Source organism: Anabrus simplex, chromosome 4 (genome assembly GCF_040414725.1).
Source record: "Anabrus simplex isolate iqAnaSimp1 chromosome 4, ASM4041472v1, whole genome shotgun sequence".
Taxonomy (NCBI): domain Eukaryota; kingdom Metazoa; phylum Arthropoda; class Insecta; order Orthoptera; family Tettigoniidae; genus Anabrus; species Anabrus simplex.
This window is the reverse complement of record NC_090268.1, coordinates 406,781,412-406,806,178: the sequence shown is the minus strand read 5'-3', so window position 1 is coordinate 406,806,178 and position 24,767 is coordinate 406,781,412. Positions and strand designations below refer to the sequence as shown.

General features: G+C 39.3%; 1 protein-coding gene across 1 annotated transcript in view; it reads right to left on the bottom strand.

Moving 5' to 3' along the window:
- Positions 1-24,767, bottom strand: part of PIG-G (phosphatidylinositol glycan anchor biosynthesis class G) — a 179,284-nt gene that overhangs the window by 6,610 nt on the left and 147,907 nt on the right. Inside the window, exons 13-14 of the mRNA XM_068227421.1 lie at positions 15,036-15,276; positions 10,225-10,382 (exon numbers count right to left, since the gene is read on the bottom strand). Coding sequence (XP_068083522.1) covers positions 10,225-10,382; positions 15,036-15,276 — 399 coding nt within the window. The remainder of the gene's footprint in view (positions 1-10,224; positions 10,383-15,035; positions 15,277-24,767) is intronic.

The window sequence follows — 24,767 nt, the reverse complement described above, 5'->3', positions numbered from 1 at the left end:
AAGTGATAGAATTTTGTAAGTCATGGGTAGCAAAGATATTCCTCTGTAGTTGTTGATGTTCTTCATGCTGCCTTTTTTGTGTAATGGATGGATCAAAGCTATTTTCCAATCTTCGGGTAGGGTCTCCTCGTTCCAAATTTCTTCTGTTTGCTTTTGCAAGATATCAAGTGATTCCTCTGGGGCATATTTCCATAGTTCTGCTACTACTGAGTCTTCCCCCGGCGCTTTGTTATTTTTGAGACGGGCAATGTGGCGCTTGATTTCATTTCTGTCGGGTGGTCTGGAATCTGGGTACCTGAGTAAGGTTCCTCGGTCTCAATGGCGCTTCGCGATTTAGAGCAATTAAGTAAATTCCTGAAGTAATCTGCCAGAATGCTGCAATTTTCATTTGACGTCGCCAGTGTGCCGTCCTTTCGCTCAAAGCATAGAGATGGTGGTTCATAGCCAGTGAGTTTGCGTTTGAAGGCTCTGTAGTACTCATTGCTTTCATTCTTCCTAAAGTTTTGTTCTATCTTTTCAATGAGAGATTTTTCATATTTACGTTTCTCAGTTCTGAACACCCTAGCTGCTTGGGCACGTTGGGTTTTGTAGGTTTCCCAATCATTTTCTGATTTTGTAGAGTAGTACTGTTTCCACCCATTGAGTCTTTCTTCAAGGACTGATTCGCAGGTACCATTCCACCAGGCATGCTTTTTGCTTCTCTTGATTTCTGCAATGTCTTTGGCGGCCTCAACAAGGAGACTTTTGGCGTTGTTAAAGTCACAGTCATTTGGTCTAGCCTTCTCCTGGAACTCCTCGACCCTTTGCCGAAGTTTATCATTGTCGAAGCGTGTGATCTGTTTGGTTGTCTTCCTTGTGTTTGCGGGAATTGGTTTGAATTTGATAAGAGACATATAATGATCTGAGGCCACATTGATGCCTTTCTTTACCTTGACATTCTTAATCTCAGGGCTGTTTCTCCTGGAGATTGCAACATGATCAATTTGGAACTCTCCGAGAGCTTGGACAGGAGAACGCCAAGTCATTTGCTTTCTGGGTAGATGGCGAAAGTGGGTCGACATGACCTGCAGGTTGTGATTTTCGCAAATGGTCACCAGTCTTTTGCCGTTGGGATTGGTTCTTTTGTGAGCAGGGTAATTTCCTATAACTTTCTTGTACTTCTGCTCACGACCTAGTTGGGCATTGAAGTCACCCTAAAGAAGCTTGACATGGTGTTTGGGGATTTTGTTCAATTTTTCATCCAGTAGGTCCCAGAAATTATCAACTTCGTCTGGATCAGACTTGTTCTTATCATTTGTAGGAGCATGTGCGTTTACTAGGGCGTAGGTTTTGTTCGCGCATTTAATTGTGAGTATAGACAATCTGTCATTCACAGGTTCGAAATTTGCAACCGATTTAAGGATCTTGGTTCTAACAGCAAACGCGGTTCCAAGCATCACAGCTCCATTGAGGATTCCTCTTTGCGCTTTGCTCTTGAAAATTCGGTAGCCTTCAGATTCAAAAATCTCTTCATCTGAGTACCTTGTTACCTGTAGGGCCACTATGGATATCTGATTTTCGTGAAGAGCTTTGGTGAGGGTTTTCAGCTTGCCAGTTTGTGTAAGTGAATTTATGTTGAAAGTTGCTAGAAAGGTTTTAGATTTTGGCCTGAGTTTTTGACTCTTCGGGGTACACCGAGACGCTCCGACTCGTCTCTTGCATGATGTCGAGTCTCCCCCAGAATCCTAACGAGACTCGTGCGCCGTAGCGTTCATGATGAGGGATTTATCCAAAGATTTACCCCCTGGGGTATGTTTCTTGAAATGTTGTGCCATCATGCTTTTTGACTTGACTTTGCTTTGGACGGGTACCCATACTTTTACAACTAGGGTTGTTAGCCCTAGAGGTTGCCTCAAGATGTTTTCTGGTTTCTGGTCATTTCTTTCAGTCTTCGCCGTAACCCTGGCAAGGGACCAGTTTTTTTTTTCACGGTGGTATTTTATTTCCCTACTGCCCTCTGACTCTGCTGGCGGCAGAGCCAGCGAGCTTCCCCAATTCCAATGGGGCGCACCCGATGGAGGTAACCGCTAAATCCCCACACGGGTATTATTATTATTATTATTATTATTATTATTATTATTATTATTATTATTATTATTATTATTATTATTGAAAACACCCATATGAAAGATAAACACTATAATTCTCAAGATATATAACCCAAACTATGGGCGAATGTTTCAGAGGAAGTGGATGTTAACAATGGTATATCTACCCCTTTGTCCCCTTTTTTGACGCAGGGTTGGGGATGAGGTGAGATGAATTTGCATGACATGTTTGAAGGATGGATGCCCTTTCTGACAAAAACCTCAGTTTAGGAGCTAATGAAGATGATATGATGGTGAAAGAAACTGGGTAAGGAGATGGAAGGAATCGGCTGTGCACTATGAATAGGAACTGTCCCAGCATTTGCCTGGAAGTGATAACGAGAAACCACAGAAAAATATTCTCAGGACAGCCAGTGTTCGGGTTCGAACTCACGCACCTCCTGAATGCAGAGTTTGGCTTCACAGCTGTGGCGCGGTTAACATGCACGGCCACTCCACTCAGTGAGTGTTGATAATGGTAATTAGTCTTATTAAATTATCATTTATAATATATTTATAATTTCAGTAACATATTGTAACTGATCCACAGCAGCGTAACTCATCTGTTGAATAAACAAAATTGAAGCCTCCAATGACCAACACCAAATTGCATAAACGAAGGAAAATGACCGATAAAATTTTGATGTCACAAAATTCCTTGAAATAGAGAGAGCACAATTACCTGTCGAAAGTAAAGCAGTTAAGGATGACATGATTACCAGTTTTTGGTAAGCCTTTTTCCATATATGAATAAGGTTCATGACAGTCGAAAAATGGCTGTGAAAAATAAGCTCCAGCTAGTTTTTAAAGATGAGGATAAATTACGTCAAACTTCTCTGAACATGCCGCCTCCATATAAATACACACAATCCCTACCATCTTGAACCATCAAACCAAAACCTGAAACAAGCCCACCCAATGACAGGTTGTCTGTCTTTTTTTTTTTGCTTTACATCACACCGACACAGATAGGTCTTATGGCAACGGTGGGATAGGAAAGGCCTAGGAGTTGGAAGGAAGTGGCAGTGACCTTAATTAAGGTACAGCCCCAGCATTTGCCTGGTGTGAAAATGGGAAACCACGGAAAACCATCTTCAGGTCTGCCAACAGTGGGATTCAAACCCACTATCTCCTGGATGCAAGCTCACAGCTGCGTGCCCCTGACCGAACGGCCAACTTGCCCGGTGAACAACAGTCTTCAAGTGGAATCTGGCCCTGTAAATGTGGCTTATGACAACTGTTTGGTAATTTTTAAGGTGCATCGTAAAAAATGCAATGTTAAAGTGATATGTGTTGTGGAGTTACAACCAACGTTTCTTGAGGATTATAGAATTAAAAAAGGAAAATGGTTGAAAATAACAGGATTTGTTAAATTTTACAATTTGTTTCACGTCGCACCACACAGATAAGTAATACACGAAGATGGGATAGGAAAGGGCTAGAAGTGGGAAGGAAGTGGCTGTGGCCTTAAGTACAGCCCCAGCATTTGCCGAGTGTGCAAAGAGGAAACCATGAATAACCATCTTCATGACAGCCAACAGTAGGATTTGAATAAAATAACATGTAAAGACTGTTGAAATTAGAAATAAAGGTTTTATATTTCCATTTACCTCATCTTACATGAAGCTTTCTGATGGATGTGTACCTTCCTTATTTTTATATGTTACACTGATATCTTCTTCCTCTTCTTCTTGCGTTACGGCCTCTGTAGGACCACGGACAGCTCCTTCATGGATTGCATTTTCTTCTTCTCCTCCCAGAACCTCTTCATCCTTTCTCTTCTTCTCTTCCGCTCTTCTTCCGAGATATTCAGTATCCTCTTCTCTTGTCTACTCCACTGGTGACTCTCAATCCTTTTCCTGTATCCATCCCTATCATTGATCTCTGGCATATTAGTCGGTATGTACTTGCTTCTCCAATTTTCCTTTTCTTCCACCTTGATCCCCAATTCTGGCCAATCTTTCCGGAGTTCAACTACCCACTTGGTTCCTGTCTTTCCTTGTGTCCTCGCTGTTGTTTCCCATACTCTTTTCGTCATTCTATCCATATTCATCCTGATTACATGTCCCGCAAACCTTGCTCTTTTCAGTCTGATTTCTTCTGAGATTGTCCTCATGTTCTGGTATAGTTCTTCCCTGGGTCTCCTCATCCATCTCTCACCTCCTCTCTTAGGGCCTAGTATTTTCCTCAATATTTTTCTCTCTTCTTTCTCTAGTTGTTCCGCACCATTTCTTCCTAGTGCTATTGTCTCAGCAGCATATAATGCAGCATTTCTCACCGTTGCCTTGTAATGTCTGATCTTTGTGTCTGTAGATATATTCTTAAAATACATACTTAATTCGACCTTTGATTCTTTTAAAAATTCAAAGCTTTTAAAAAATTATTCATACTGCTTACTATAGATTCTCAGTTAAACATTTCAGAGGCGTTATTGTCTCCCTGAAGTGTGATATTTTGGCTATTCTTGGTCTATTGCATTCAGAATGTAATTTCTAGACGTTTCTGGATGCATCCAATAATAAACAAAGACCTTCTGGGGGTCTTTGTTCAAATCATCGAATAGACGATAGAATCTCCCATTGGCTTCCTTTTAGCTAGTGTTGAGTTTATCCAACACCGATGTCTTCTTTTGCGATTTTTCCTCCAACGCCTTATCAGGTAGGGAATCTCCTAAAAGTAAACTAAATCGTTATCTATCTCACAGAATTTTTAATGATCTTACTAACTTGACAACACCTACAGAAACTCACACAGGCCTGCAAGGAGTACAAATGCCAACTGACAGTCGCGCAAAGTCACCTGCAGTGTTCATAGTCATACGAATCAAAGTCGGCAGTAGTCGCTTTCAGTGGACGAGCAGCTTAATACTCTACATCAGTGGTTTCAACCTTTCAACACATGCGGACTGGCAAAAGTTAGACAGAAATGTTGGGGACTGGCAAAGTAGAAGAAATCACACTCCCTTTAGATTTATATGATTGTTCTTTAAATTTTTAAAAAAATTATTAAAACTATGATTTTTAAATTTTTAAATTTCAGTCATATCAGCATTTTACTTTAATGTTTGAATTTTTTACACTCACATCCATTTATCCTATTTCTCTGAAAGGTTATTCTTGAAGAGACAATGAATAATTTGCTGCTGCCTATTTGCTAAAATCTTGTTGATTCATGGATACAATGCTGATACTGTAGGATGGACGGTGGTATTAACGTACATTCGGTTCTTGTATTTTGTTTTAGTTGTACAGACAGCAGAGAGAGCTGTTTCACATAACTACATAGTTAAAAATATCACTGATTATTTCAATGCTTTTCTGCTGAGATTGGAATATTCTACAGCGATTGGAATATTCTACAGCGTTTGGGATATTCTACACACACACACACACGCGCGCACGCACACGCACATGCACACGCACACGCACACGCACGCACACACACACATGACTGCAAACATGAATTCTGGCAGTGCTTGGGACGCGCTTCGTTCCTTAGGCATAGGGAAACCTCGACAACAACCCCATGTGCCAGACATACCACTCGATAAGTTAAATGCATTTTTTACTGAAGAAAGAACACCACCTAATGTACTAAATTCCCCAAACTCAGTACCCAACCCCGTTATGAACCCTTTACCTGACAAACAACATTTCACATTCCACCCTGTTACTGCAAATAAAGTTAAAAAAGTATTATATTCTATCAAATCAAAAGCCAGAGGAGTGGATGATATCCCTATAACTTTCTTACACAACATTATTGGTGCTGTTTTACCAATTATTACCCACATTTTCAACTACTGCCTTAAAAACGGAACCTTTCCTTCACTATGGAAACTAGCTAATGTTATCCCTGTGCCTAAGAAACCTGACCCCTCCCTACCATCCGACTACAGATTAATTTCTATCTTACCAGCGATTTCCAAAGCACTCGAGCGTCTGGTTCACGAGCAGGTGTTGGAATACTTAAATAACCATTCTCTCCTAGACCCATTGCAATCTGGCTTCAAGAAGGGACACAGCACAGCAACTGCCCTGCTCAAAGTGACTGATGACATACGGCACACAATGGACCAAAGACTAGTGACAATACTTACTCTCCTCGATTTCAGTAGCGCATTTGACACTATAAACATCCAGACTCTATTAAACAAGATGCAATCTTACTACTTCGATCAACGAACTATTAATTTCTTTTCATCGTACCTCAAAAATCGCACGCAACGAATTATAACCCTTGATCAAACCTCTCACTGGCGAACCAGGAAGGAAGGCACGCCGCAGGGTAGTGTTTTAGGCCCATTGCTCTTTATTGTGTATATAAACGACATTTCCTCTAATTTAAAGAATTGTAGCTACCATCTTTTTGCGGATGACTTACAAATTTACTGTCACTGTAAGACCTCTGATTTGCTGCATGCCATAGCAGGCATCAATGCTGACCTTCAGCGACTTAACGCTTACTCCTTGAAAAATTCCCTCCTCCTTAATCCCTCCAAGACGCAAGCAATCATTATTGGCTCTCAAAAATTGTTGGCCACACTAAGATACGAAACTATTCCTTCAGTTATACTGAATGGTAGAGTTATCCCATTCAGCCAAACTGTGAGAAATCTAGGAGTGACAATGAACGAAACTTTAAATTGGTCTGAATATATTAAGAATGTGTGTAAAAAAATATTTTCGATACTTCATTCGGTTAAAAGAAACAGCGATATTTTACCTTGTATTGTGAGAGTCAAACTCATACAAACGCTAGTGCTTCCCGTCCTCGACTACTGTGACGTCATTCTGGTAGACGCAACAAAAGAGCAGACTTTGAAACTTCAGCGGGCGCTTAATTGTTGCCTTAGATTTATATACAGTCTGAGTTATGATACACATGTCACCCCATACTATCACACTATTTCATGGCTAAAACCTGACAAACGACGGATGTATCACATACTGATACAGATATACAGACTGCTCTCTGAAGACAGACCACTATACATTTCATCCCAGCTTAAGTATTTGTCCTCCTTTCACTGCAGTAATACCCGCTCTGGTTCCTCCCTTTCTATTCCTGTTCACCGCTCCTCCATGTACAACAACTCCTTTGTTGTGGCGGGTTCTAGACTTTGGAATTCCCTGCCTGTCAGTGTCAGAAATTCCACTTCATTACTTAAATTTAAGACTGCTTGCCGAGACTACCTGCTGAATGCAGCTGACTAACTTGTATGACTGGAAAGAATGAATGATCGTATGAATGTGAGTTAAAAAAGTGTAAGGTATTTTTGTGTAGGTTATCATTTATTATATAATATGTACTCAGACTCTGCTCTCAATGATGTGTACAGTGGTTAAGTGTAAGAGAGGGCCAAGAGCCCTAACTTCGCCACCTACAAAGGCATGATAAATAAATAACTAAATAAACACACACAGATGACCAAAACCAATTTAGTGATATGGTTTTGAAGAAAGAAAAAGAAGAAAATTTAGTCTCCAAAAAACTAATTTCTTCCAGAATGCATCTATTTTATTCCAGAGATTAAACACATTTCTCATAGTTCCTCGAGGAGATCAGTTCAAACCATTAAAAAGAGTACAAATGTCAGATAAATATTCAAGTTCATCTATCTGTCATTGATCAAGGAAGAGTTCTGCCAAGATTGACTTTAGGTCTCAAAGAAATTGATTCAAATCTTCTCGCAGTTTGGAAAGGTGAGAGAAAAACCTTTCCTCTCAATAACCACTTAACTTTGACATGAAGTAGTAAATGATGATGTAGCAAGCTTGTAGAGAGAAAAGGCATTTCGAACAGTCAAGAACTGAGGGCGTGACCACAAACTTAATGCATAATATTAATTGTGTCGTTGAGGACTATGTTCAAGTCAGCTGAAAGTATTATTCCCTGCTAATTGTACACTGTGAATCATGCAGGGTGTATATAAGATATCTTTGCTGGTTCAAAGAATTGCAGCAGTGGAATATGCATCACCAGTAAGGAAGGCTTCAGCTAATAAAAACCATGATGTGGCTGTCAATGAAACTGCATGTACCATCTCTGGGTGCAGTAAACGGAACACCTACTCACAAACTGTATCCACTGGCTGGAATTACTTCACCTAAGATAAGAAAACAAGTGACAGCCAAGGCTGAAAGGCAAATGCAAGAAAACAACCCTCGCCACCTGTAGTATGTCCACAACCTAACAGATTGAGGGGTAATTTCTTTTGAAGATCACAAGTTCTCCAAGAAACTGCTGCATTACTAAACAGAAGGCTAAAACTGCATAGATGCAGTTGGACATGAATGAACAACTTGCCCCTGGAAAAAATCTCTTTGTACCCAGTATAGAGGCCACTGAACTGTCTGATAGTAGGGATCTCCAGATGTAAAACCAACCTTCAAGATTGGGGAGGGGACTCTGTTGTCTGTGGGATCAAACACACTGTGCAAATGTGATGACATCCAGAATGCCGCATATCTCCTTGTCTAGGTGAACCCTGCACTACATCATCTCATACATACATACATACATACATACATACATTATCATTATGGACTGTTATGCCTTTCAGCGTTCAGTCTGCAAGCCTCTGAGAATTTACTAAACATCGCCACAATCCTCGATTTGCAACTAGTGTTGTGGCCTCATTTAGTTCTATACCTCTTATCTTTAAATCGTTAGAAACCGAGTCTAACCATCGTCGTCTTGGTCTCCCCCTACTTCTCTTACCCTCCATAGCAGAGTCCATTATTCTCCTAGGTAACCTATCCTCCTCCATTCGCCTTACATGACCCCACCACCGAAGCCGGTTTATACGTACAGCTTCATCCATTGAGTTCATTCCTAAATTAGCCTTTATCTCCTCATTCTGAGTACCCTCCTGCCATTGTTCCCACCTGTTTGTACCAGCAATTATTCTTGCTACTTTCATGTCTGTTACTTCTAACTTATGAATCAGATATCCTGAGTCCACCCAGCTTTCGCTCCCGTAAAGCAAAGTTGGTCTGAAAACAGACCGATGTAAGGATAGTTTCGTCTGGAAGCTGACTTCCTTCTTACAGAATACTGCTGATCGCAACTGCGAGCTCACTGCATTAGCTTTACTACACCTTGATTCAATCTCACTTACTATATTACCATCCTGGGAGAACACACAACCTAAATACTTGAAATTATCAACCTGTTCTAGCTTTGTATCACCAATCTGACATTCAATTCTGTTGAATTTCTTACCTACTGACATCAATTTAGTCTTCGAGAGGCTAATTTTCATACCATACTCATTGCACCTATTTTCAAGTTCCAAGATATTAGACTGCAGGCTTTCGGCACAATCTGCCATTAAGACCAAGTCGTCAGCATAGGCCAAACTGCTTACTACATTTCCACCTAACTGAATCCCTCCCTGCCATTTTATACCTTTCAGCAGATGATCCATGTAAACTACGAACAGCAAAGGTGAAAGATTACAGCCTTGTCTAACCCCTGTTAGTACCCTGAACCAAGAACTCATTCTACCATCAATTCTCACTGAAGCCCAATTGTCAACATAAATGCCTTTGATTGCTTTTAATAATCTACGTTTAATTCCATAGTCCCCCAGTATGGCGAACATCTTTTCCCTCGGTACCCTGTCATATGCTTTCTCTAGATCTATGAAACATAAACACAACTGCCTATTCCTCTCGTAGCATTTTTCAATTACCTGGCGCATACTGAAAATCTGATCCTGACAGCCTCTCTGTTGTCTGAAACCACACTGGTTTTCATCCAACTTCCTCTCAACGACTGATCGCACCCTCCCTTCCAAGATGCCAGTGAATACTTTGCCTGGTATACTAATCAATGAGATACCTCGATAGTTGTTGCAATCCTTCCTGTTCCCTTGCTTATAGATAGGTGCAATTACTGCTTTTGTCCAATCTGAAGGTACCTTACCAACACTCCACGCTAATCATCTCTCCAAAGACAAAAACAAATCCATTGCGGCTGCTGAATTTTGGAAAAATTTGACCTGACCTGGACACGGAAAGAAAGAACAGGAAAATACTGTACAATTTTTTCTGAAAATTAATCCAGTTATAGTAGACAAACTGTTACTTACTGCTGCTGTGCACTGTGTGTGAGGAGTAGCAAGTAGGAAAGCACTGGGGCTGAGTAGGTGTTGACCAGCAGTAGCAGACCTACTGTGACTGGATTGTACCCTTCATGACCAACATACCCTGAAGCAACATCTATGCTGGCAAGACTGTTGGAGTTACCCTGGAACAACACATGATGAAGGCACATGGTTAAAAAAGTGATTTCCAATAAGCTAGGAAGGAAGATGGGAATAAGATAAGGACAGATGTTCAGTCATCTACCCATCACATCCCACACATATCATACAATCTGGTTCGTCGCCATAAGACCTATCTGTGTCGGTGCAGTGTAAAGCCCCTAGCAAAAAAATAAAATAAAATAAAAAATCATACAATCTGGCAGGCCATAGAAGCCTTAGAACCTGACAAGTGGGGAGTATCTAGCATGCAACTTTAGATTAAGCCAATATAAAAATATGCACCATCACCCACTGGACAGAAGTGACTCGTGACATGCCACATCATTGTCATGCGAATGCAGCTGGTTCCACTTTATGCCACATGTTACATCCATGTTAGTTGCTAATCTAACCAAAAGGATTTGTTTCTGTAAATCACTGTATACTTAAATATGAAAGATGATCCAGAATTCAGTATTAATTTGTGTTTCTTGCAGAAAATATTCATTTATTTAATGTCTCCTTGCTCATTCTGTAAAATGAATGAAACCTTTCAGGGTATATTTTCAACTCTTTAAGCATGTTATCCATGTTATCTTGCCAAAGGGTTACCAAAATTATATTTTACCATGCTATTCATTATCAATGTTAATTAAATTTACAGCACAGGCTAGAGGAGTGGAAGAATAAAGATCAGCATGAGTAAAACAGAATGTATGAGCTTGGGTGGAAAGGAGAAGGGTGTAAAACTGGTCAGGGCAGATATACCAACGTAAGTTCAAGAACCTTAGATCAATTCTCAAACAACGAGCTAGACGAAGAGGTAATAGGCAGGAACTGGAGAAAGGTATCAGGAATGCTGTGAGATAAAAGGGTACCAAGTAAACTGAAAGGTAAAGTGCACAAGATGATGATTAGACCAATACGATTTATGGAGCAGGGACATGACAGTTGATAAGAAAGTGTGGCAGAGGTGAGAATGTTGAGATTTGCCAGTGGATGCACAAATTGGATAGAGTGAGAAATGAAGTTATGAGAGAAAGGCTTGAGGTAAAGAAAATCTCAGCAAAAGCAAAAGAAGCTAGGCTTAGGTGGTATAGGCATGATGAGGATGATCTTGGAGCAGAGGGTGACCAAGGAGACAATGGGTAAACAGTACAAGGGATTGAATGGAACAAAGAGGCCTCAGAGAGGAGATGACAATGGATCATAAGGCATGAAGGAGAGTGATCCCACCAGCAAACCCAGAAAAATGGGAATAATGAAGAAAAGAAGACTAATACCAGGAGGGCATGTTGCTAGTTACTAAATGCTCATTTCAGTGGGCAATAAGTTACATGCAAGGTACATCACTGTCATGGATCCGTCATGTTGCTTCCATTTGCCACGTCACTTGGGCACCCTGCTAAAAGTTATATTGTTGTGAAGACCTTTCCTGGAGATCTGTGCAGAGTGAGCATGGGCATTGTCCTTTTGAAATGCCTCTTTACGAAGTTTGCCATTAGAAGGATAATCACTGCATTGAGCACTTACTCAGCATATTGCAAGCAGTAATATTGCCCTCAATAATCACCCATTGCAATTTCATAATACAACCAGACCACAACACCTGGTGTTGGTCCTATGTGCCCGTCAGTGGACTTTTCAACCCTCAGATATGCTGACTGGATTAAAGTGATTCATTAGAGTCATAAAATTATAGGTAGGCATAAGTGGGAAGATCACTAAACGTTTGACTTCATACCGACTGAGAGAGTAAATAATATAAAGAACTAATGCTACAACCATGCTTGAGGGACTTTTGATTTTCTTACAGGCAGTAACAGCAAGCTGAGAATACCAGTGGCGTATGCTGGGATCAAGACGTGAGCTGCCACTAGACTTAGGTTGTTTGTTTAGAAAAGGTCAAGCCTTAAGCATTTTGAGCTGCACCCAATAGCCAACGCAGTAGCCTGCTGTCTTGTTAAGGCTGTTTCAAAAACTACTGCCCTGGCCTCTGCTACTGTCAATACTCAACCTGATCAGTGGAGATGGTAGCCTAAGATTTAGCAAATTAAAGTCTGGCATTGTGGCTAAATGGATAGAATGCTTGTCTTTGGTCTGATGTCCCCAGTTCAATTATCAGAATCAATCCCCACGTGCTCTTAATTCCCCTGACTTGGGGACTGGGTGTTTATGAAGTCCGCCATTCATTTCATCCTCATTAGGTCACCACCAAGCTAGTTATTATAATGATTTCTTGAAATTTCTTGAATAAAGTTATGCCCTATTTACAATTAAACTACAGAATCTGCTCTAAAAATTCAACTGTTAGAATTTAATTCATAGGCTACAAATTGCAGGTTTACATGCTGGCACTACTGAATATAAAGCTGGCACTTGTAGGGTTAAACACAGTTTAATAAAATGCACTTCTGGACATTTAATTTAAAATGATAAAAAAAAGGAATAGATTACATTAGGGATGCCATATGTCCTTTTTTCATGGATATGTCCTCTTTTTAACAGCACGAAAAGCATCCAGCCAGATTTTCAAATAACTTGACAAATGTACTCTTTTTGGGGGGTAAAAGAATCATTAAACTTTGCGCAGTGTTTAGTTATCAACTTCGTGGCCATATTTAAAAAGGCAGCACTTTTCATTTACAACTATTATTTGCTTCCATTTTCTTTCTAGCTCAGCGTTATTTAGAGGTTGTGCCTGTACATAAATTGTGTATGAATTGAGTTCTGAAAGTTTTATTAAGTATTATTTTGCCATAAATAAGAAAGAATATGCCAAAATGAAAGTGCTTGTACAGCGATCTGTTGGTCAAAAAGTACAAAGCCTTTAAGAAAGGTCAAAATGACTCAGAAGCTGAATGTAATAGTATGCCCTCCTGGAACATACATCTCAGTTGCTAACAAAGGTATGAAGTCAATATTTATTGTTTAAATATCAAACTGCCATAACAGTAATAATAATCCATGTGTTGAATGACTGATTCGCATGTTCCCTTCTTTGAAGACTTGCTTCTGTTCTCAGAACTCTTATCACCATTATTATCAACAGATTTTTTGAAGTTGAAATGAGTGAAGCGAGTTTATTACTTGTGCAGTTTTTTATGTCCATATTTAATGCCAACACTCTTGAATTAGAGAAGGAATCAAATTGTGTTGCTGAAACTGTCTGTATATTAGAATCTATAGGAAAGATATAGTCATAAGTTTAAGTCTCTTAAAGTGAAAGAGATTCATGAAAAGAAGAGGGAGGAAGGTTACAGTGCAGAGAGTGATAATTTTGAGAAGGAAGTCAGAACTGTTTACACCTCAGAAACAGAGTACCTGAAAAAGTGACTGTCTCAGTATGAACAATTTCAACCATTTAAATGGATGATAATAGGAAACATTCCAACATGGGAAGATGGAGAAAAAAAAGTATATTATACCTGCAAAATAATACAGATATCAAAATTGATTACGTACTGTGTTTCTTTTTTTTTTGCTAGGGGCTTTACGTCGCGCCGACACAGATAGGTCTTATGGCGACGATGGGATAGGAAAGTCCTAGGAGTTGGAAGGAAGCGGCCGTGACCTTAATTAAGGTACAGCCCCAGCATTTGCCTGGTGTGAAAATGGGAAACCACGGAAAACCATTTTCAGGGCTGCCGATAGTGGGATTCGAACCTACTATCTTCCGGATGCAAGCTCACAGCCGCGCGCCTCTACGCGCACGGCCAACTCGCCCGGTGTACTGTGTTTCAACCAGTTCTGCAATTTTCCTGAATTTTATGAAAAACAACAAAAAAGAAGCAATAGAAATCATCAGCTCAATTGTGCAAATATTTTAATAGTAATAATAATAATGTTATTTGCTTTACGTCCCACTAACTACTCTTTTACGGTTTTCGGAGACGCCGAGGTGCCGGAATTTTGTCCCGCAGGAGTTCTTTTACGTGCCCGTAAATCTACCAACACAAGGCTGACGTATTTGAGCACCTTCAAATACCACCGGACTGAGCCAGGATCGAACCTGCCAAGTTGGGGTCAGAAGGCCAGCGCCTCAACCGTCTGAGCCACTCAGCCCGGCTGCAAATATTTTAACGAGTTGCCAAAACCATCATGCCATTCAGAACTCCTGAAGTTAGCTGAATTTTTCTTTGGTATTTGAAGTCATAATGCAAACACAGAGGAAATATTTTCATTGCTTACTTCACAGTGGACCAAGGACAGAAAAGTTCACAATTGAGACTGTGAAAGGTGTAGTGTGTTTGCAGTATAACTTCAAACATTTCAGTAGCATCCAGTTTCACCACTATTTGTTGGATTACAAAATATTTTACTGAAGATTTCATCTTCAGAAAGGTACAAATGGCACAGGAAAGAAAAAAACAACATTAATGACAAAGGTGATAGGCCAATGGTATGAGATGACAGTGAAGCCAATAAAAGTGATTAAGGTGCAGTGATTCCATCAGTAGACTGTGTCCTCTTTTTTCAAGTTGGTGGTCCTTTTTTCTAGGTTGGTGATATGGCATCCCTAGATTACACCTTCATGCAACTTTGAGAATCGTTCTACCTTAAGACCCATTGCAAGCTGTTTTTCAGACGAGTACTAACAAATTAAGTACTAAATAAAAGTAGACCTAAAAATGTAGAGATTAGAATGTAATAACCTGGTAGAAATAGAACACCATGCCAAGCCACACATGAGCAATGGTCAGATAGGTGATATCACCATGAAGAAGTCTGCTGGTCCATACTTGTGCTGCAAGGAGCACAACATTGTGAGGGCGGTGCAACAGGGCACACAGAAGCAACCAGCAGCTCACAATGCTGCCCACATTCGCCTTGAACATCAGCCTTCCCAAAAGGATCATGAAGGTGCACCAGAAGACATGAACCTCTGTGAATCCTCTGTAATAAAGACAACATAATCAGTCAATAGCACATAGGAACAACAGTTGCCAATATAGAGTACATAGATCAGGACACATGACAAAAGTAGCTGAAAGTTTACTAACTGATCAGGACAAGGAATGATTGGTATACAAGTCTTTGAACAGATTGAGGTCAGGAGTGGGCAGGTTTAAGGTGAACTTGGAAAGATCGGGTCTATATTAAAGATGAAAACATCAAATATGACAACGGAGTAGACCAGCCTGTCAGACTGTGTTCAATTTCATGCACAGAAGATGACCTACAACAGGCCTAAGAAAACGCATTGGATGTGGCCAGCTTCTGGTCAAAAATAATAAAACTTTTTCAGAATCAATCATCAATGATCTGCATTTAGAGCAATTATTCAGAACGAAGAGGTAGAGAGAGCAGTGAGCAAGAAGAAGGGTGGTAAAGATGTGACAACTGAAATGTTCACAGAACTGGGAAATAATGAAATAATGAGAGACATCTGGTTGGAAAAAATACCAGAAGACTAGCAAAGAAGCATGAAGTGATCCATTTACAAGTACAATGGTGAATGTGAACATCATTGAGGAATCACGTTCCTGGAACAGGTTATGAAAGTGCTGGAAAAAGTATTAGATGATAGACTGAGAAATCAGCTAACAATAAGTGAAATGCAGTTTATATTTATGAAGGGAAGGGGACAGTGGGCACAATTTTTATTGTATGACATTTACAAGGGAGGAGACTAGAAGGAAACACGAAACTATACTCCTTTATAGATCTGAAGAAGGCATATGATGCTGTGTCAAGACAGCTAATATACTAGTGTCCAAGGAAAAAGGGAGTAACAGAACAGGTGGTGCGGTTGCTGAGAGAAATGTATGAAGGTTCAAGAACAGAGCTGTCTACTTCTACTGGGGAGACAGAACAATTATTTGAGGTGAAGGTGGGTCACATCAAGGATTGGATCTTAGCCCATTTTTCTTTGTCCTAATCCTCAATATGCTGTGTGAATTAGCAGGACACAGGAGTAGCAGGGAGCTTTTGTTTGCAGGTAACCAGTCCTTGTGATAGATAGAGAAGAAAAACTGCAGGAGGGATTAGTTACTTTGCAAGCAGCCTTAGGGTGGCTTAAAAATGAGCAAAATTAAGACAGAGATGATGGTGAACAATAAGAGAAGTGGAGGTGACATTAAGATTGTAGATAGGAAGGAGAGTCAACTGAAGCGAACACTTCGAGTAAATGGGTGTGCAGATCGATCAGACAGGAGGAAAGGAACGAAAAGTTCATGAAAAACTTAAGGCTGGTTGGAGGAAGTGGAGAGAGATGGCAGGAATAGTCTGCAACAGGAGGATACCAGTCCAATTAAAGCTTAAGATTTATAAGACAATGCATCCAGTAATAATACTGTATATAGGGCAGAGACATGGACTTTGAGGAAGAAGGAAGAGGAGTTGTTGGATAGGATGAAAATGAAAATCATAAATTATAAACTTCATGGTTCTGATCCGTATTGAATTGTAATTACAATATAATTATTAAATTACTGTAGTAAGGTCCACCTTTCATTACTATAATATGCAATATTCTAAATTACATTAATTAGGGACTAGTTTCGGCTGGGGCTGGCCATCTTCAGCCTTAATATAAAACATAATAACTAAACAAATGTACATGCACAAAATTGACATAAAACAAATGAAACAAATATATACAAATTGACATTAAAAACTGGGATGAAATTATGAGTAAATTTGAAAATAACTAGGTTCTAACATCTTGAGTATGATCATCATCGAGACTCTTTCTTGCGCATGAAGTTCATGGGCACAGCAGTGAATTACAAATTTTATACCAGACACAATGTGTCTGTTTTAATCACATCTTCATGTGCCGTCCTGACAATGTCCGACAACATTTCAGCATGATTTAACAAGCACCACGTGAGCATCTCATTTTATTTCTTTCATTGATGATGAAACAACATCTAACAGTTCTCTGTCAGCTAGTGGTTATTTACAGCGGTGTCCAATGACATGCATATGGCTAACACCGCTCAAATAGATTTGGTGATGAACTACGGGATCAACATTTAGCAGTTCCCATTTACAACTGAATTATTAATGATTAGCAGTATTAGAACTAACAGTTCTGTGTATATTAATACATGAAAGAGTCTCGATGATGAGCATACTCAAGATGTTAGAACCTAGTTATTTTCAAATTTACTCATAATTTAATCCCAGTTTTATACGTCAATTTGTATATATTTGTTTCATTTGTTTTACGTCAATTGTGTGCATGTACATTTGTTTAGTTATTAGATGTTTTACATTAAGGCTGAAGATGGCCAGCCTCGGCCGAAACTAGTCCCTAATTAATGTAATTTAGAATATTGTATATTATAGTATTGAAAGGTGGACCATTAGTACATTAATTTAATAATTATATCGAAAATGGGAATGTTATGGTAGACAAAGGCTCTTTAAAGAAAAGGAGAAGATACAATGATATCAGAAACATGGCAGGACTGGAGAAAATAACAGATATTCTGAGACAGTACAGACTGAGATGGTCTGAGCTGAATGGACCGATCAACAGGGCACAGTCGGCAGAATTCCAGGGTACCAGATCTATAGGAAAAATGAAAGTTTAGATGATGAGATTTTCTACATAATGACATGTTAACTAAAGGACTGACCAAAGAAGACACGATGGATAGGACAAGAAGGAAGAGAATGGTCATGGCATCCAACCCCAAATAAGGGATAATGAGGGTGGAGAAGAAATTAATTAATTAATTAATTTATTTATTTATTTATTTATGAGAGCAGATCGCAAAGTAACGCACAACAATTTTTTTCCCTAAGAGTTTAGTAGGTATCAAAACCAAACAAATCACACATAAACTTATATCTCTGACCTATTTTTCTACATAGTCACCAAGTTCCTCAAAACATTTCTCCCATCGTGGTACCAATTTCAATTTGCCTCGTTCGTAGTATACTACCTACCTTTTTGGGATCGGTCGAAACTGGCTAAGAACTGCCAGCAGCTGAATCCGTGCCTCTTAGACTAATGAACAAAGTGTAATAGGCATGTCCCCAAAACAGAGAGACAAAAAAGGACAGCAGAGGTCAATTTAAATGAATTAAGTTTATTAACATAAAAGCAAAGGGAAATGTTTTGAAGATTAGCATAAAAACAAATTAATGGGGATACAGGGAGTCAAATACTCACATGCATAATATGCAACTATACTCTAATCACACCAATTCAGTTATTTAGGAAGCATAATGGCTAGTAATAACAGAGCTGAGATAGAAATAACAAACAGAGTAACCAAAGGCTCTAACTTTTACAGTATCGTTAGACATCTACTATGGGATGAGAAGGTCCCACAAAGAACAAAAATGACAATGTACAAGTCATATTTCATTCCCATCCTTACATATTCTCTGGAACCTGCACATTAACATCAAAGGATTGTAGTTGGATTCAAGCCTGTGAAATGAAATTTCTTAGAACTGCCCTCCAAAAGACCCAACTTGATCATGTGAAAAATGATGAGATCCGATCTAACCTAGGTCTAGGTCTAAATGAATTGATGGAGGAAAGACTTAGGTCATCTAGGCTTAAATGGTTTGGGCATGTTAAATGAATGAATAGCACAAGGTTACCATGTGCTTATTTGGAAAAGAGAATAACAGGTAGAAGACCAGCTGGAAGACCAAGAAGAAGATGGATGGACCAACTGAGGGAAGACGTGGAGAGAAGAGGATGGAATTGGGAATCTGTCTTGGACAACAAAATGTTTTTGAATAGGCAACTTTGGAAGATGCTCGTTTTGAAATACTCTACCCGGCTCGCTGGAATGGCAAACCAATGATGATGATGATGATGACGACTCCAATCGCAGTAAAAACTTGACTTATCAGTCTGTTTTCTTTGTATCTGATCCAAAGCATTTCTTTCTTAAAAGGGGACCATTCACTATCTTGAGGTGAAAGTAACAGCCTTCACACAATAAGATCCAACAGCTGCCAGATAACGTCAAGGTTTTATAAGATATGGCTTCTGACAATCCCCATAGAGATTACATCCCCATAAATCAAAGATGACAGTGAATCAAGACTAGCAGAAAAGTAAACAAATATAGAATACAAAAGGGTAAGAAAGGAGATGCCATAATTACAGAAACAAGTAAACATGAGTCAGAAGGCAAGTAAAATGAGAGCAAAATCCTGAAATAAACATATTAATCAGCTAAGGAAACCGGATATAATAGTAACATAAAATAAGAATAATGACCAAAAAACCAAATATCCATAAGACAATGAAAAGTAACACAGGTCCGATAACCACACACTCAGAGACCAAACATGTGAAGCAGAGGGTATATAAATATAATAGAAAGACACGTTACGACAAAAATCGCAACAGCATGACATGATTCAGTCAATGGTTCATGAGCTTGACCTGAGTGCACAAATCAGAAACCTGGGTCACCGCAAAGAGGCCTGGTCCACCCAGTCCAAACATATAATGTAAATAACTTGCATGTCACATAACACGTATTCATATTGCACATCTAGGCGAACATGAATCGTACGGTATAGCGTTCAAAGATACAGAGATTAAAAGGTCTCCAATCAAAACAACAAGGAAACTCATCACACACACAAAATAATCAGATCGGTGTCACCTTTTGCTCTATTACAGGAACAAGTACACATAAGCAGACATGAAAAGAAAGGAAGGATAGTGAAATAAGTCTGCAGCAAAATTATAAAGAATAATACATTAAACAAGGGATCTCTCAGTAAACAAACTAGCATAACTATGGCAAGCCAAGAAAGGATAAGTAGGGTAGATACCTCGAAACTGAAATAGTCATATTCACAACTCTAACCATAGAGAGCCATTTAAAATAACGTTTAAATCTTTAGTACCATTTGTATGAGAAGAAATCCATCTCGCAGGTCAATGTCTCCATCTTTTCTCCAAACTTATTATTGTCAGACGACCAGAGATAACCCAAATCAAAGGTAAGCTAGAAAGAAATGCTTTGGCAATTCTCTGTTACATGAGGTGCCATCTGTCTAATCAGGACGAACTACACGTCAAGTCAGGCATAGAGAATACTAAGCAGCCATAACAGACTGACCAATAACATCGTTAATGATTGTGATATCAGTAAAATACAAAAGTAAGATATGGAGGTAATGAGGTGCAGCACAGTAGAAGTTCATTTGGTTGGAGTATAGCCATCTGCGGACTGCTGATTTCACTTCCACATCTGTTGGAAAGTGTTGGCCAGTCAGGAATTTCTTCATGCTATTGTATTCACAAAGATGCACACACAAGATGCTGTCAGTTGTGCACACTGTTTTATTTACAAATTATATACACACATTAATAAACCACCATTTTGAACTTGACTGAATCAAAAAAAAAAAAAAGAAGAAGAAGAAGACTGCCATATTAGCATGTTAATCAACTACCAACACAACAAAATCACTGCATGAGTTCACACACTTACTAACAACTTAACTCAACAACCCAAGACTGTCTCTTTATATACCTTGCCTGGCCAGGCTTCTAGAAAAGTATGACACAACATGTTTTCTCGTATCTTCTCAAGTCTCCAATAACCTACATACAAATGGATAGAACATTCTGTAAAACTCGACTGATAAAGGTGCATTGTTCTGGAATCTTACCCTGTGTTGCACAACATTACATTGGATTTACACATCATATTTACAGGTAATACTCCAGTTTGAAAACGGCGTGAAAGCTCTATTTCAGTTGTATGCCCCACAAACTGGTTGCATAGATGAACATCTAGAGGACTTCTTAGAGGAAGCGGAGAGACAGATAGAAGATAAGGGAGTACTATTGATGGGAGATCTAAATGCACAAGTTGGAATGGAAAGACAAGGAAAGGAAGATGTTGTAGGGCCCTTTGGATATGGAAATGTAAATCCAGAAGGCGAGTTGTTGGTGGATTTTTGCATGAGGAATCAAATGATTGTTGGAAACACCTGGTTTAGGAAGAAGAACAGTCAGAAGATTACAAGGTACGGTTGGGGAGACAGACGAACAAAGACCATGATTAATGATATAATCATAGAGAAAGAACACCGGAAGAACCTTGTAGATGTAACAGCCATGCCTGAAGAAGCCTTTGGTGGAGATCATAGAGTTGTGATAGGAAAATTGAAAGTTGGAAAGATTGAAAAACCCCAATTAAGAAGAGAGAAAAGAATTAAAGTATGGAAGTTGAAGGAGAAAAGCATACAAGAAGAATTTCAAAGGGAAATAATACCCTTGGTACCCAGGACAGAGGTGGGGAATGTTGAAGAGGAATGTAAAAGATTTAAGGAAGCACTGGTTGGATGTGCAGAAAAGGTGTGTGGTAGAACATCAGGAAATGTGAAAGACAAAGAAACACACTGGTGGAATGATAGGGTAAAGATTAAAGTGAAGGAAAAGAAAATGGCATGGAAAGCATGGAAAACATCTAAGACTGAAGAAAGTAGAAGAAAATATGTGGAGGCAAAGAATTTGGCCAAGAAAGTAGTGGAGGAAGAAAAGAGGAAAAGCTGGGTCTTATTCACACAGAAATTGAGAGATGATACGCAGGACAGCAAGAAATTACTCTATGGTATCTTAAGAAACAAAAAGAGAGATCAAGTAAACACCAGATTTGTGAAGGATGAAGGTGGCATAATTTTAACAAAACCAGAAGAAATAAGAAATAGATGGAGAAAGTATTTTCAGAAGCTGCTGAACATAAGAATGGATGACAGTCATGATGTGAAGGATGACAGTGAAGGATGAAGGTGGCATAATTTTAACAAAACCAGAAGAAATAAGAAATAGATGGAGAAAGTATTTTCAGAAGCTGCTGAACATAAGAATGGATGACAGTCATTCAATGGACGACCAGGAAAGGCAATTAGTTTATGAAGAAATGGATAAAGAAATTACAATGAATGAAATTGAAATGGCAGTAAGAAAGATGAAGAATGGAAAAACTGCTGGAATAGATGAAATTTCAGTGGAGATGATAAAGGCAGCTGGAGCTGTAGGCCTGCAGTGGATATATCGGGTTCTCAGGAATGTCTGGGAGAACAAGGAGGTCCCTGAGAATTGGCAAAAAGGAATAATCATCCCAATTTTCAAGAAAGTTTTGAAGAACTACAGGGGAATTACTCTAATATCCCATGTTGCTAAGATAATGGAAAGGATACTGGAAAGTAGAATAAGGTTGAGGGTTGAGAAGCAGATACAGCAAAATCAGTTTGGTTTCAGAAGTGGAAGGTCAACAATAGAGCCCATTTTCATTATGAGACAACTAATGGAAAAGCATTGGGAGTACGGGAATGATATGGTGATGACATTCATTGATATTGAAAAGGCATATGACAGTGTCCCCAGGACGAAAGTTTGGGACAGTCTGGTGCAAAAAGGAATTGGACAGGGATTAATAAAAATGATCATGGTATTGTATAAGGAATGTTGTAGTTGCGTGCAAACACAAGTTGGCAGGACAAGTTGGTTCAAAATAACTAGTGGGCTGAGACAGGGAAGTGTTCTATCACCAATCCTGTTTACAATAGTAATGGATGACATCATGAGAACAGCAAAAGCAACATATGGAGGAAGAGAAATGAACATGATGTTATTTGCAGATGATATTGTCATTTGGGGAGAAGACGACAGGAAGGTTCAAGAACAGTTGGATGTGGTGAATGGGAAGATCAAAGAATTGAAAATAAGTGTAGAAAAGAGTAAAACTCTTGTTATGACTAGAGGGAAGAAAGAAGGGAAAGGTCAGATTAGACTTGCAGGCAAGCATGGAAGTAGTGGAAACGTTTAAATACCTGGGGAGTGAATTAATGGAGAATGCTCGACTGGATGCTAAGATTAGTAAAAGGATTCAAGCTGGAAGTTGTTTCTATCATAGTGTAAGAAACATGTTAGGGGACAAAGATGTGCCAACGGAAGCAAAGGATACTATGTACAAGATGTATTATGTACACATAACAACTTACGGAGCAGAAACTTGGACAATGACAAAGAAGGATGAGAGTCGAATACAGGCAGCCGAAATGAAGTTCTTGAGGAGGATGATACAGAAGAGTAGAAGAGACAAAATAAGGAATGAGAAAATCCGGGAAGAAATTGGAGTGGAAAAAATGAATGATAGAATAGAGAAGAGCCGACTAAGATGGTTTGGGCACATAAAGCGAATGAGCGACGAAAGAATGCCAAAAAAGGTGATGGAAATGCAAATCCATGGAAGGAGAGGCCGTGGACGACCACGATTGAGGTGGAAGGATACCATCCAACGCAGCATTATAGAAAGAAACCTGGACTGGGACACAGTGTTGGAGGAGGAGTGGTGGAAAGACCGAAGAAAGTGGAGAGGAACCATATTTGCTCCTACCTGGCTACAGCTGGATAAAGGGAAATGATGATGATGATTTACAGGTAATAATAAATTATATACTATTAATTACGTGTTCTTACATTAAATAAAGTTGTATTAATAAACGAACAGCAGACGTATCATGACATAACCTCACATGTTTTGTTGCACAAGACAGATCATACAACACACAAATAATAAATGATAGACCACGATTTATACCAAATAAAGTCTGTACATAACTACGTAAATAATAATACTAATAGACGTTAACAACTTCATAGCCACACCTCACAAGTAGTAATAATAATATTAACAACAACAACAACAATAATAATAACACCACCTACTAATCGAGCTCAATATTTCCACTATTTACCCATGGGTTTAGAGAATTGTTTCCAAGTTATACTGGTCCATTACACTTGCATCAATGGGACCAAACAGATGAAAGTCTGACGGTGCCAGGTCAGACTGTATGATGGATACTGGAGCACCTCCCACCCAAATTTGGCAAGTTTTTCATGAACAGGAGCAGCAACATGGGGACGGGCATTGTCATGAAGAAGTTTGATAACATCAACATTAATGTTGCGGCGTTTGTCATGAAGGGCACAACACAACTTAACCAAAGTTTTAATGTAGGCTACAGCATTCACAGTGCTCCCACGAAGGGCACAAGGCAACTTAACCAAAGTTTTAATGTAGGCTGCATCATTCACAGAGGTCCCGTGTTCGGCAAAGTCCACCAATAACACGCTAAACATGTCCCAGAATACTGTCACAAGCATTTTCCTAGCAGTTTGAGTCACTTAGAATTTTTTTCGTATCGGGGAACCAGCATGTTTGCACTCCATAAAGGCCTGCTTGGTTTCGGGCGTGTAGAGCTATGTCCATGACTCATCACCAGTAACGATTTCTTTCAGAAAGTCATGGCCTTCTGCGGCATAATGCATTAAGCGATCCATGCTTGTCATCATTCACTGGCCCTTGTGGTTGTCTGTCAGGTTCTTAGGGACCCAGCAAGCACAAACTTTATGGAATTTCAATGCGTCATGA